General features: G+C 42.0%; 1 protein-coding gene across 8 annotated transcripts in view; it reads right to left on the bottom strand.

Annotated features, from left to right (window-relative positions):
- Nucleotides 1-14,195, bottom strand: part of TRAK2 (trafficking kinesin protein 2) — a 61,079-nt gene that overhangs the window by 7,245 nt on the left and 39,639 nt on the right. For 7 of the 8 annotated variants that reach the window (XM_016187030.2, XM_007520505.3, XM_060194139.1 and 4 more), the window contains 6 exons: nucleotides 13,068-13,142; nucleotides 11,350-11,484; nucleotides 9,710-9,789; nucleotides 9,211-9,411; nucleotides 8,372-8,670; nucleotides 6,385-6,651 (listed from right to left, as the gene is read on the bottom strand). In XM_016187030.2, the coding sequence (XP_016042516.2) occupies nucleotides 6,385-6,651; nucleotides 8,372-8,670; nucleotides 9,211-9,411; nucleotides 9,710-9,789; nucleotides 11,350-11,484; nucleotides 13,068-13,142 (1,057 nt within the window). The remainder of the gene's footprint in view (nucleotides 1-6,384; nucleotides 6,652-8,371; nucleotides 8,671-9,210; nucleotides 9,412-9,709; nucleotides 9,790-11,349; nucleotides 11,485-13,067; nucleotides 13,143-14,195) is intronic. The other variant, XM_060194138.1, reaches the window with a different exon arrangement.

Raw genomic sequence — 14,195 nt, 5'->3', positions numbered from 1 at the left:
CCAGCCCCCGGTATTTCCTTTTTATAAATGAAAATTTTAATGAAATGAGTGTAGGGGCTGGGTGATGGTGCAGCTGGCTGAGCGCACACATTACAGTGCACAAGGACCCAGGTTCAAGCCCCAGTCCTCACCTGCAGGAGGGAAGCTACATGAATGGTAAAGCAGTGCTGCAGGTATCTCTCAATTTCTCTCTGTCATATCAATGAATTAATTAAAAATTGAATGTAGTGAGCCGGTCTCTTCCAGAAACACAGATGAAACTATCTGCTGCCAGAGCTAAGAAACACTGGATGATCTCACTGACAGATGGAACTTAAGGAACAAAGACAGAAAGGGGGGAGTCGGGCTGTAGCGCAGTGGGTTAAGCACAGGTGGCGCAAAGCACAAGGACCGGCATAAGGATCCCGGTTCGAACCCCGGCTCCCCACCTGCAGGGGAGTCACTTCACAGGGGGTGAAGCAGGTCTGCAGGTGTCTATCTTTCTCTCCTCCTCTCTGTCTTCCCCTCCTCTCTCCATTTCTCTCTGTCCTATCCAACAACGACAACAACAATAATAACTATAACAATAAAAAACAACAAGGGCAACAAAAGGGAATAAATAAATAAAATAAATATTTAAAAAAGAAAAAAAAAGACAGAAAGGGAAAACACAAAGTCAGACTTGAACTGGGTGTAGTATCTGGCCCCAAAGCAAAGGATTCTGGGGAAAGGCATAAAGGGAAGGAGAGGGATCGGGGTCCTGGCCCATGATGGTGGGAAAGAACCCAAACTGGGGTGAGATACAGGCACTCTGTGGACGCCTATAATAAGATAGAGAGGAAGAGAGAAAGAGAGATACCTGCAACACTGCTTTACTACATGTGAAGCTTCTCCCTGCATGTGGGGACTGGGGGCTTAGAACCTGGGTCCTTGAACATGATAGTAACATGTGTGCTCTGTCAGGTACACCAGCACCCCACCCTCTATAATTAATGATTTTAAATGCATTAAATATTTTTAAAATGTCTTGGTTTTAGTTCCCAATATGGTTACTAAGTCCTCTGAATGCTTAGTGATTTTTAAGACTATAAGAGGTTCTGACCCATAAGTTTTGCCAACTAGGAACTGAGTGAGTGACTGATCTCTCTGACCAATCTATTTGTACAGATTGACTAAGATAGAGTGGAGTGAACTAGAAGAACCATCAATTGCATTATGTTAAAGTCAAGGCTGACTACACCTCAGTGAGATCTAAGTTAATGTAACCAGCGAACTATGCAGTGAGTTACAATGGAAAGTGCTCCTGAGGCCATTGACAGACTATATGCAGCCAAGCACTCTGATTTTCTTTTGAGTTTGTTCGTCCTTTTATTTGCATGTCCCACAATGATTCATCCCAAACTGGATCCAGATGACAAACTGTAGGGCTTCAGCATTAGTAGCGATTTGTGGAAACAATCACTTCTCTTAAATACTTGTCTGTTCATTTAAATTGCAAATTAAGGTATATTAAATTATGCTACACACAATCCTCTTCCAATGTCTCTTAGGACTTGATGAGTTCCAAATATGTATGCATACATTGCTCCTCTTTATGTTTAATGAGTCAAATGCTTCATTTCTGAGTGAATCAGAGGCAACATTACAGAACACGCTCTGTACAATGCTGCACCACTACCAGAAATGGAACCCAAAGTTCAGACTTCAAGCAAAAACACATGGTGTCGACTGCAACAGCAAAGAAGTGTCTAGCTAAAACCAGAGAGTTAGAGAAAGGACAGAAAGGAGAGCAGGGCCAGCAACATATTCTCCACCAAGCTTGAAATAAAGAAAAAAGACTTTTCTTAGTTGGTGTAGGGGAATATTTGTGCCAGAAAATAATTCGTAGAAAGCCTGAGTGAGGATGTTCACAACAGATGAGTGAGATGTTTTCCTTGCCCAATAGAATGATCTTTTTTGTTCTCAAAAACAGCTGCGATAGACATCTAATTTTTGACAAGTGGGCCCAAAGTATTAAATGGAGGAAGGAGGCTCTCTTCAATAAATGGTGCTGGGAAAACTGGGTTGAAACATGCAGAAGAATGAAATTGAACCACCTTATCTCACCAGAAACAAAAAGCAACTCCAAATGGATCAAGAACATGGATGTTAGACCAGAAACTATCAAATACTTAGAGGAAAACATTGGTAAAACACTTTCCCACCTACACCTCAAGAACATCTTTGATGAGACAAACCCAATTGCAAGGAAGACTAAAGCAGAAACAAACCAATGGGACTATATCAAATTGAAAAGCTTCTGCACAGCCAAAGAAACTATCACACAAAGACACCTCTCACAGAATGGGAGAAGATCTTCACATGCCATACATCAGACAAGAGACTAATCACCAAAATATACAAAGAGCTCAGCAAACTTAGCAACAAAAAGCAAATGACCCATGCAAAAATGGGCAGAGGATATGAACAGATCATTTACTACAGAAGAGATCTAAAAGGCTAACAAACACATGAAAAACTGCTCCAGGTCGCTGATTGTCAGAGAAATGCAAATAAAGACAACACTGAGATACCACCTCACCCCTGTGAGAATGGCACACATCAAAAAGAACAGTAGCAACAAATGCTGGAGAGGCTGTGGCGACAGAGGAACCCTTCTGCACTGCTGGTGGGAATGTAAATTGGTCCAGCCTCTGTGGAGAGCAGTCCGGAGAACTCTCCTCACAAGGCTAGACATGGACCTTCCATATGTCCCAGTAAGCCCTCTTAGGGATATACCCCAAGGACTCCATAATACCCAACCAAAAAGATATGTGTACACCTATGTTCATAGCAGCAAAATTCGTAATAGCTAAAACCTGGAAGCAACCCAGGTGCCAAAAAAAATATGAGTGGCTGAGAAAGCTGTGGTATATATACACAATGGAATACTACACAACTATTAAGAGCAATGAACCCACCTTCTCTGACCCTTCTTGGATGGAGCTAGAAGGAATTATGTAAAGTGAGCTAAGTCAGAAAGATAAAGATAGGGGCCAGGTGGTGGCGCACCTGGCTAAGCGCACATGTTACAGTGCGCAAGGACCTGGGTTCGAGCCCCCGACCCCCACCTGCAGAGGGAAAACTTCACAAGTGGTAAAGCAGTGCTGCAGGTGTCTCTCTGTCTCTCAACCTCTCTATCACCCCCTTTCCTCTTGATTTCTGTCTGTCTCTATCCAAATAAATAAATAAAGATAATTTAAAAAAAGAGAAAGATAAAGATAAGTATAGGATGATCTTACTCATAAACAGAAGTTGAGAAAGAATAACAGAAAGGGGAACTCAACGCAGGATTTGACTAAATTTGGAGTAAGGCACCAAAGTAAAAACCCTGGGTTGAGGGTGAGGGTGGATGCTCAGCTTCACGGGGTGGGGGGCGAGGGGGGGGGCGGGACAGGACCCAGTCTTTTTTTTTTTTAATTTAATTTATTTATTCCCTTTTGTTGCCCTTGTTGTTTTATTGTTGTAGTTATTATTGTTGTTGTTGTCGTTGTTGGATAGGACAGAGAGAAACGGAGAGAGGAGGGGAAGACAGAGAGGGGGAGAGAAAGATAGACACCTGCAGACCTGCTTCACCCCCTGTGAAGCGACTCCCCTGCAGGTGGGGAGCCGGGGTTCGAACCGGGATCCTTATGCCGGTCCTTGCGCTTTGCGCCACCTGCGCTTAACCCGCTGCGCTACAGCCCGACTCCCAAGGACCCAGTCTTTTGGTGGTGGGAATGGTGTTTACACTCCTATCAATTTGTAGTCATATAAATCAATAATTAATATGAGGGGGAAAATTGATTGAATGTCTCAAACTTTTAAAATCAAGACTGAGTCTTTTTAATACATAGGCTGAGTCTTTGATATGTTGACTCTCTTAAAAGCTTAGGCCAGGGAGAACAGAAGCAACCGACGGTTCAGCTATATACAAATAATGTCAAAGGCATAAATTATGGTGATGGTGTGTATGATACAGCAAATCCTAACAAAGGGATATGCCAAAGTTAAACCAATTGCCAGATAATGTAATTATAGCAATAACTATCTATTGTCTTCTTAAACCCTAAGACAGCAGGAACCTCCCGCTTTGTCTATAGAGCCTATATTTCCCCCAGTCCTGGAACTTCTAGGGTGGGGCTCACTTTCCTGCATGCTTCTCTCAATTCATACCAAATGATATTGCATCCACCGATCCCAACTTAATCAACACAAGGAGTTACCACCTCAGCATGCTTCACTTCAGACTGTGTCCAGAGATGTCAGGCATGAAAAACCCTTCACCCTCACTACTCGGGTGAGACCTTTCCTTTCATAGTATTCTCAAATTCCATTCCAGGAGGTTCACTTCCTAACAAAATCCCAAAACCTAGATATAGACCAGATCCCGTAAGATAGAGCATATGTTCACATGTACCCATAAATTAGGGCAAAATATATACCTGAAAGCAAAAATACACAATAGTCTGTAGTGAGTCAGTATAATGAGATAGTTCATAATGAAATAGAGTCTACTTAGACTTAGACACCCTCCTCACCTACTTCCTATTACACTTCCCTCACTCACTCCAAAGCTAACCTTATCAAAGCAAGGACTACAAAAGCTGAATAAGGGCAAGAGACTGGCATACTTAAAACGATGACTCTTTGGTTACTATCAGGACACCCCATCAGCTGGGGCCCTAGTTAGGGAGTCCTGAGATTCCCAAACAGACATGATGGGCCTAGACATTGAATAAATCTCTCTCTCCACTGTTACCAGTCATTTCTAGTATCTCTGCTCTTGCTCTCAATGTTACTGGTCATTTCTATCAGGAACAACACGACAGACCCCTTTGTGGGGCCCCATAGGACCTTGCCCCCAACTTGGATCAACAATGGTAGAGAATGTTCCATCCTCCGAAGGGAGGCTGGATAATATACTCTATGCTACACCTGAGGAAGATGGGTCCTGATATTGGGGCAGCTTGAAACGTTCCTACTCATGACCACAGAATGTGAGCTCAGATCTATAGGGATGCAGAGGTCACATAGGTTCCTAAGCTGAATATGGGCCCCAGATCACATCAAATCAATGGGGTTCACAGTCAACAATATTTATACAACTTTCCCATATTTGGGAGCTACTCTCTTCCCTGATCCAGCTTTCTGGTCCTTCTCCCTGCCATGACATCATCTCCCCAGATAATAATTAGGATCCACCTGCATATCAGATTTCAGGCTCAGGGAAAAAAAAAACAAAAAACACTAGTATAGCCACAGGCCCTTTGGATTATAACTAAAATATGCCTACTAGCTATCTACAAAAGGGAAGACCCCCCCTACACACACACACACACACACACACACACACACACACACACACACACTCTTCATCTGCACTATTCCAGCCTTTAGGTTCATGATTGCTCAATAATTTGTTTGGCTTTATATGTTAACTCTCCTGTTAATCACCTGGTTCCAGATGCTAGCATGATGCCAACCAGACTTCCCTGGACAGACGCCACCAATGAGTCCTGGAGCTCTGTTTCTCCAAAGCCCTTACCCACTAGGGAAAGAGGCAGGCTGGGAGTATGGATCGACCTGTCAATGCCCATGTTCAGTGGGGAAGCAACTATAGAAGCCAGACCTTCCACCTTCTGCATCCCACAATGACCTTGGGTCTATACTCCCAGAGGGATAAAGAATAGGAAAGCTATCAGAGGAGGGGATGGAATACAGAGTTCTGGTGGTGGGAATTGTGTGGAGTTGTACCCCTCTTATCCTATGGTTTTGTCAATGTTTCCTTTTTATAAATAAAAAATTAAAATAAAATAAAATAAACAGCTGTGGCCTCATCAAGGCCAGTGATACCCTTTGGCAATTTTCTCTATAGTTTTCTATCTTTCAAAAGGACATTCATTATAGAAGGACTTCCATGAGAGGGTGTCTCATACTATCTGTCTCTCCCGAAATGCTACCGTGATGCCAACCAGAGTTCCCTGGGCAGACAACCCCACCAATGTATCCTGGAGCCCCGCTTCCCCAGAACCCCACCCCACTAGGGAAAGAGAGAGACAGGCTGGGAGTATGAATTGACCTGTCAATGTCCATGTTCAGTGGGGAAATAATTACACAAGCCAACCTTCCACCTTCTGCACCCCATAATGACCCTGGGTCCATACTCCCGGAGGGATAAAGAATAGGAAAGCTATCAAGGGAGGGGATGGGATACGGAGTTCTGGTGGTGGGAACTGTGTGGTGTTGTATCCCTCTTATCCTGTGGTTTCTGTCAGTATTTCCTATTTTATAAATAAAAATTAAAAGAAGAAGAAGATGAACAAGAAGAACACCTTGGTTATTTACTGATGAAGGAGGCAGGAGCAAGCCAACCCCTCTTCTCACCTGTAACTGGTCCACCTGTTGAAGTGATGGGTGGGAGGAAGATTCCAGTTGCGGGCTTAGATGCAGAAGGTTTCTGTTCCACCTGAAGAGGTTGCTGAACCTGAAAAGTGATCCCTCGCCCATCATCCTCTTCTAAATCTGAGAGGTGATAGACGGCATCCTGCGGCAGTTGGGGAAAGCCCTTGGTGATGACACCTGGTCGTGGATCTAGAATGGTTCCTAAATTTGGCTGAGCAAGCTGCTGCCAGTGGTGTAGAGTTTGTGACCCTGAATATGAAAGACAAAAAAAAAAAAGGGCAAGGCTTTAAATTTTTCACATATTGAATCTTGACACAGAAACTAAAGCCATATGTATAAAGAAGAAAGGGTAATAATAATATGAACTAGTTGTCAGTGCTTAATACTTGGGGGGAATCTGCCCATCCAAGTTCTCTGTGAAAGACTGACAAGATGATGAAAAGTGGGGGGTGATGATCTTCTGTTTCAAAGGTCCACTTTAAAAAGAACATCTAACACGGGGGCGATTAAATAAACAGCGCCCTAGGAAGAGCCGGGATGCCGACGCAGCGAGGAGAAGCAAGATACAAGCGATGATCACCAAGAGTCCTTTGACTTGGAGCTGCACTTAGGACTGTTGAAGTCAGTGGTCAGGATGTGAGGCTGGAAGAGGTGTTGGCGCAGCTCCCACTCTAGTCATGTGATCAAGCTTTGCCTATATCCAGGCTCTCAGGGAACATTAAGAACATGAAGGGTGTGAATCCCAGTGGTTCCTGTTTTCAAGACCTGGTGCACGGTCATCCCAGAAACTTGTTGCAGAAGAGATGTCTGATTACTTCACCACAGTCATCTCACTATAAACATGGCCACTTAAAAAATATCTACACTGCTCTTCAGTGAATAAAAGCCTACAGAACCAAAGGGTTTGAGCAGTTCTTAAAGACCATCTACTTAGAATTTTGTCTGACGAAGACTTACAATAATGGCAAAGAATCATTTGATGCTTGCCAAAACTCTATAAAACAAAGACATCTGAATTCAAGTTTTATCTTGGGAGAGAAGAGAAACAACTGAAATTAACAAAACTGAAAAAACACCAAAACGCACACCTTTGAGTGAATGATACTTCTTAGGTTAAAAAAAAAAGTCCTTTTTTGAAAAGGAAGGTGGAGATGAAGCATTTAATCTAGGTTATTTTTACTTATCTACTATATGCCATTTTGGCTTACTATGAAAACTGCTATCAGTGGGACTCCCTAGCAAAGGATAAAAAAGTTTACTATTTTCTCTCACATCTACATTAAAAAAAAAAAAAAAACCCTGTAGAAAAAACTGATGGCTGATGATGCGGAGAAGATCTCTATGTGTATTTTCCACAAAGTATTATAACTGTCACCCAAACAGTGAGACTGAGGGATCAGAAGGGCATCTTCTCTACACGGTGCCCTTACAGTGACAGTGCAAACTGTGGGGCCAGGAGATGGTTCAAGCATCAGGAGATGCTTGAGAGCCTTACCATGCTTGAGAGGCCCTTTTCTTTTGATAGCACAGAGAAATTGGGAGGAGAAGGGGAGACAGGGTAAGAGACAGAAAGACACCCATAGCACTGCTTCACCTGAAGCTTCCTCATAGTAGGTGGGGAGCAGGGCTTGAACCTGGATCCTAACACATGGTCATGTGTGCACTCTACTGAGTGCTTCCCCCAGCCCCAAGGTCCTTGGCTTGGTTGCCAACACCATGTGAGAACATTAGCCAACACCAAGGGAGATAGATGTATGGGTGGTGGAGCAATGCTTTGGTGTCTATCTTACTCTCTTTGTCTGCCTCCCCACTGCCAATCACAGAAAAAAGGGCTGGGGAAACTACTTGCAATTCTGTACATGTTATGAGGTCCTTATTTCATTCCTTTGTATTGCATCCAAGCAAACACAGTAAAAATCACAATCAACACTGCTTAAAAATCGCCCATACTGTTTTTTTTTTTTAATACCTTCAAGGGGTTTAACAATTTGCAACTTCTCAGGCATAAACCCTCGAAGGCAAGTAGCACTGCTGAGGTCTGTGATCTCTGACTGATGGGTGCAGAGAGAGGCAAGGCTCTCTGCAGGGGTGTCACAGCCACTGAGCCCGTCTTTCTGGTCAGCCAAAACTTGGATCTTCCGTTCCCATTCTTCAGCAAAGAACTGCTTCTCACTTAAGTAGTTCTGTCGCCGCAGACTAAGGCGATGGAGCGCTGCAGCCAAATCACTATCTTCAAAGGGTTCTGGCTGACCCACCTTCTGGGTGTTCCTATGGGAAAACACATTTAAGGCTAAGTGTAGAGGACATGAGCACAACTCAGACCTGTTCCAGTGACTAGATTCCAGAGGCTGGTCTTACAGACAGTGTACTTTTACTCAGGTAACTGGGATACAGAAGGAGTGACATCAAACCACAATCACTAAAATTATGGGGTTTTTTGCCACCCAAGTTATTGTTGGGACTCAGTGCCTATACAACTTCACTGTTGCCAGAGGCTGCTTTCTTTTCTTTAGAGAGTGAAAGACAGAGACAGGAAGGGAGAGAAAGAGAGAGGAGAGGCACTTCCATTTAGACTTAAGCTTTGCTGTAGCCAGGAAGACTGTAGTCAAAAGTTCTCACAGTAAAGAATTTCATAGTGGGAGCAAGCTTTATTTTAACTGCACGTAATTAGATTCCGTCCTTTCATACCCAAAGCTCATATGAAACCAGCTGTCTGTCTCTTAAGTAATGCTACAGAACATCACTACTGAAAGTGAAGCTGACTGGTAACGCTACAAGACAGGAAGAACCACAGAGGTGATCTCTTACCCTGCGACCTGTGGGTTGTCTCCCTGGGTTAGGAGTGCTTTGTCCTCTGTCTGCTGTAAATCAGATGGGAAAGGCTTTGCTGTCATGATGACACTTGAACGGTTAGAGCCTGGGAGGGGCTGCAGAGCTAAGAATGGGATGGAGCGGCCCCTTGTGTCATTGGCAACTTTGACAGTATCAAATACACGTTTCTGCTGGGCTCTGTTAAAAAAAGAAGTGTGAATTATTACCACTACTTATTTTCAGAGTGCTTTAAAAAGAGATGTGTATATTTGATTCATTAAAAATAAAGTCACCCTGAGTTGGCTTCTGAATTTTAGGAGAAATCATTAGCAAATCAATTTCAGAACAACAACAAACCTCACAAACACAAGTATGAGGAAAAACTGAACAATAAGCAGATTTACTACCAAATCTCATGATACCAATGACTTTGCAATACCATGTTTTTATTTCCAATGCAAGTAACACTTGTGTTAAACAAGTCATCTGTACTTACTTTTGCTTAAAGAAAGAAGATTCCCCATCCAAACTCAACTTTTTACGCATGGTCCCCTCAATCTCAGCTGCCAGAGATTCCTAGAGGGGAAAACATTTGAGATTTATACAGTGTTTATGGAAAAGATCTGTTAGGAGAAATGAACTATTCTTAAACTTATCATTAACAGACTCTCTAAAATCCAACACTTTGGGTATTATAATGAAAGAAAACAGTGACAGGTGAAAATGTAGAATAAGGAAGAGGCATTCTGAAAATGGAGCTTTTAAATAAGAACCATCTACGTGTGTGTGTGTGTGTGTGTGTGTGTGTGTGTGTGTGTGTGTGTGTGTACACCAGAAAGCAGTGAAAAAAATGGTATGGCATTAAAAAATATTACAGACACACAAAAAATAAAAAGACCTGAAAAAAAGATGTTAATGGTGATTCTTGGGCAGTCAGTATTTGATTTAACTGGTATTTAACTATTTCTTTTTGATTTTCTGTAATACTCAACTTTTTGATAATAAACATGTACAACCTTCACAATATTAAGAAAAGCAATGAAAAGGGAAATGAGCAAACTTCCTCTCCCTGCCTTTAGGGACAAATATTCAACTAGCATGAGTCACATGCCCAGTGGAGCTGAGCTTATGATGAACAGAGTTGGAGGTATTGGTGTGAACTGATGATTATAAATATATATAGACAGATGTTAGTATAAATGTGTGTGATTATCTTTATGCGCATACACATCTATTTCCTAGTTCTATTTGCTGAAAGGACTGGAAAGCAATGCTACTCTAGAGGCAACAGACACACCTGGTACCCAGATATTGAATTCTAAATATCATTTTTCATTAAAAGCAAGCAGAACTCCTTGGAGAAATGATTGATTTCAGGACTAAGACAAAGAAAGAGCAAGCTGAGCTTGAAGAGATGCCACTAGTCAAATCTGGGACAATTTGAATAGTAACAACAACAATCATATAAAAAAGAAACTAAATGAACACAGTAATAAATAAAGGAATTGGAAAATTACCACCTGGCAGATAATCATCACATCAGGGAATGAATCAGATAAGAACCATCTGTGTGTGCTGAGACTAATGAGTGTACCCAAGAAAAGGATGTCGATTGATAAATAGTCGCACTGTCTATCCTTAGGAAACACTTAACTCTGATTACCTAGTTAATGTATTTTCTGCCTATTTTTATCATTGTAAATAAGGTTTAATTACTAATTAATATGAATTAAATTTACATCTGAAAAAATTTCATGAGTCTTTGATGTTCTAGAAATAAAAGAAGGAAGGAAGGAAGGGAGGGAGGGAGGGAAGGTGGGGGGGAAGGAGGAAGGGAGGAATCAGAAAGCATATCATCCCCAGAACAATCCAATCTCAAACAACTTTCCTGGGCTGGAAAGACAGTTCATGTGGATAGTGTGCTTGCTTTGTCATGCACAGAACTCAGGTTCAAGCCCAGCTCCCACTGGCTTTCAGTGCTGTGGTGTCTTTTCCTTCCATCTGTCTGAAAATGGTAACCTGGAGTAGTAAGGCCCAGTGACAGAATAAAAACAAACAAGCAACAACAACAATAAACCAACATCATCAAGCTTCCTATGTTTCCTTAAGTAGCTACCATATTTCTCAGGGCCTTACCCCAGAGAAAGATCCAAAAGACGGAGAGTAGAGATAAGCGGCAGGCCCACATCTACTGCGCAGCTCCTTGATCTCTTCTTGGGATTCGTGCAACATTCCCAGACACTCCACGTTCCTGTCTTGTAACTCATGAAGCTGGAGGAAGGGTGGTAGTTAGTATATTTTACTATATTCTCCAGGGAACAATGGGGGGAAATTTCATAGAATAAGTACACATTTTATCCACAGGGAGAGATAATTTTATGACTATATATACATATTTTTAAATTTCTTTACTGAGGAATTAATGTTTTACATTCAACAGTAAATATAATAGTTTGTACATGTATAACATTTCCCAGTTTTCCATATAACAATACAACCCCCACTAGGTCCTCTGTCATCCTTTTTGGACCTATATTTCCCCTCCCACACACACACACACACACACACACCCCAGAGTCTTTTACTTCGGTGAAACATGCCAAAATATAAAACACAAATAGAACCTGAACTGGAATTGGCATGACTATAGTTTTAACAGGAAGGCTCTGAAGTAACTGAAACAAGAAGTATTTCATGATGCTAGAATTAAGGTTATCTCAGATAGAATTACACACAGCATGATTTCCTAAAAATCTGCAATATAGCCAAGGAAACTATTTAAAGCAGAGAAGACAGTACTATGGTCTTTATATATATATAAAACGATTTTCACTCAAGTCCCAGGTTCACAGCACTGAACCAACATAAACCAGAGCTGAACAGTGCTCTAGTAAAACAAACAAACAACAACCCCACAAAACGTTGCTTTTCCAGGTGATTCTTGCTAAAAAAAAACAAACCACTAAATCCTACCTAATTTATAGAAATTTTTTGCTGGGCGGAGCTGGGATAAAGCACTCACATTTCAATGTGTAAGGACCCGGTTTCAAGTCCCCAGCCTCCACCTGCAGGGGGAAAGCTTCACAAACTGTGAAAACACGACCGCAGAACACGACTGTGTTCTGCCTCTCTATCTCTCCCTCCCCACTCAATTTCTCTCTGTCTTTATTTAAAAAAAATTAATTAATTAGAAATTTTTGCTGGTAGAGATTTTTTGCTATTTGTCTTGAGACTTCCACAAACCTACACCTTATTAGAATTTATCTTATTTTTAAAACTGTAGGGTTAGTTGAGGTAAACTAGTAAAAGGGTCACATACTCCTAAACAATTTTATAAAAGGGGGCTGGGCAGTATCGCACCAGGTTAAGCACACATAGTATGAAGAGCAATGACCAGTGCAAGGATTCTGGTTTGAGCCCCCAGCTCCCCACCTGCAAGGTGGGTTGCTTCATAGGCAGTGAAGCAGGTCTGCAGGTGTTTAACTTTCTCTCTCCCTTTCCTTCCCCCCCTCTCGATTTCTCTCTGTCCTATCCAACAATAACAATAGCAATAATAACAACAAGGGGAAGGAACAAAAAATGGCCTCCAAGAGCAGTGGATTCATAGTACAGGCACTGGGGACCAGCTATAACCCTACAGGCAAAAAAAAAAAAAAAAAAAAAAGTCAAGGTTTTCTTTAAAAATCAAAAGGAATGTTGTTTTGAGATAAGAACTTAAAAATGTTTTCCTTAGAATTCATCATGTATCTTAAACTGTTCTACATCTGGAATCCTCTCTAATGATTATGTTAAGAAGATAAAAGAAACAAGACACTTCTTTCCCCCATGGCACAGAGACAATAGGACCCACTCACCTCCATTGTCAGCTGTCTCTGAGCATCCTTGGAAGCTTGTAGATGGAGTCTCAGCTCTTCCTTCTCAATCACATGCTATTATTAAAACAAACACATGAAACCTTCCATATGAAATACAGATAACTCTCTCAGATATTTCAGGCATATCTGTTATGGAGATAATGTACAGGTTAATATGAAATTAATCTTTCAAAAGTCAAGTAAAAGCATGAGATAAAGCAGGTACAAAAGCACCAAGGGCCGGTGGGGAGACAGCATAATGGATATGCAAACAGACTCTCGTGCCTGAGGGCCCAAGGTCCTATATTCAACACACAGCCCCAACATAAGGCAGAGCTGTGCACTGTTCTGGTTAAAAAAAAAAAAGTTGGGGGGGGGTGGTAGACAGCATAATGGTTATGCAAACAGACTGTCATGCCTGAGGTTACAAAATCTCAGGTTCAATCCCCCCGCACCACCATAAGCCAGAGCTGAGCAGTGCTCTAGTTAAAAAAAAAGTCAAGGACAACAATGAGTATGAGTTAGCAATGTACACAACTTTCTGAGGAAAAGTGAATCTCAGTGACAGACAAAAATAGAGACTTGAAAAGTAGCTACAAAACGTATTTCATGACAAGCAGATGAAATGTCAACCTGACTGATACTGCACCTGCTCATTCCAACCTAATCCATGCAACCAGTACCACCTTGGCATGTTTCACTTCGGACTGCATCCAGAGACATCAGGCGTGGAATGTGAAGCCACCCACTTCATTACTCTGCCACCAGGTTCCAGATGCTACCATGATGCCAACTGGACTTCTCTGGGCAGACAACCTCATGTGTCCTGGAGCTTCCCCTCCCCAGGACCCTACCCCACTAGGGAAAGAGAGAGAGGCTGGGAGTATGGATCGACCTGCCAATGCCCATGTTCAGCAGGGAAGCAATTACAGAAGTCAGATCTTCCACCTTCTGCATCCCATAATGACTCTGGGTCCATGCTCCCAGAAGGATAAAGAATAGGAAAGCTATCAGAGGAGGGATGGGATACAGAGTACTGGTGGTGGGAATTGTGTGGGAATTTTACCCCTCTTATCCTATGGTCTTATCAGTGTTCCCATTTTACAAATAAAAACTTTTAAAAAAGGG

This window comes from Erinaceus europaeus, chromosome 7 (genome assembly GCF_950295315.1).
Source record: "Erinaceus europaeus chromosome 7, mEriEur2.1, whole genome shotgun sequence".
Classification (NCBI taxonomy): Eukaryota; Metazoa; Chordata; class Mammalia; order Eulipotyphla; family Erinaceidae; genus Erinaceus; species Erinaceus europaeus.
This window is presented reverse-complemented; position numbering and strand designations above follow the sequence as displayed.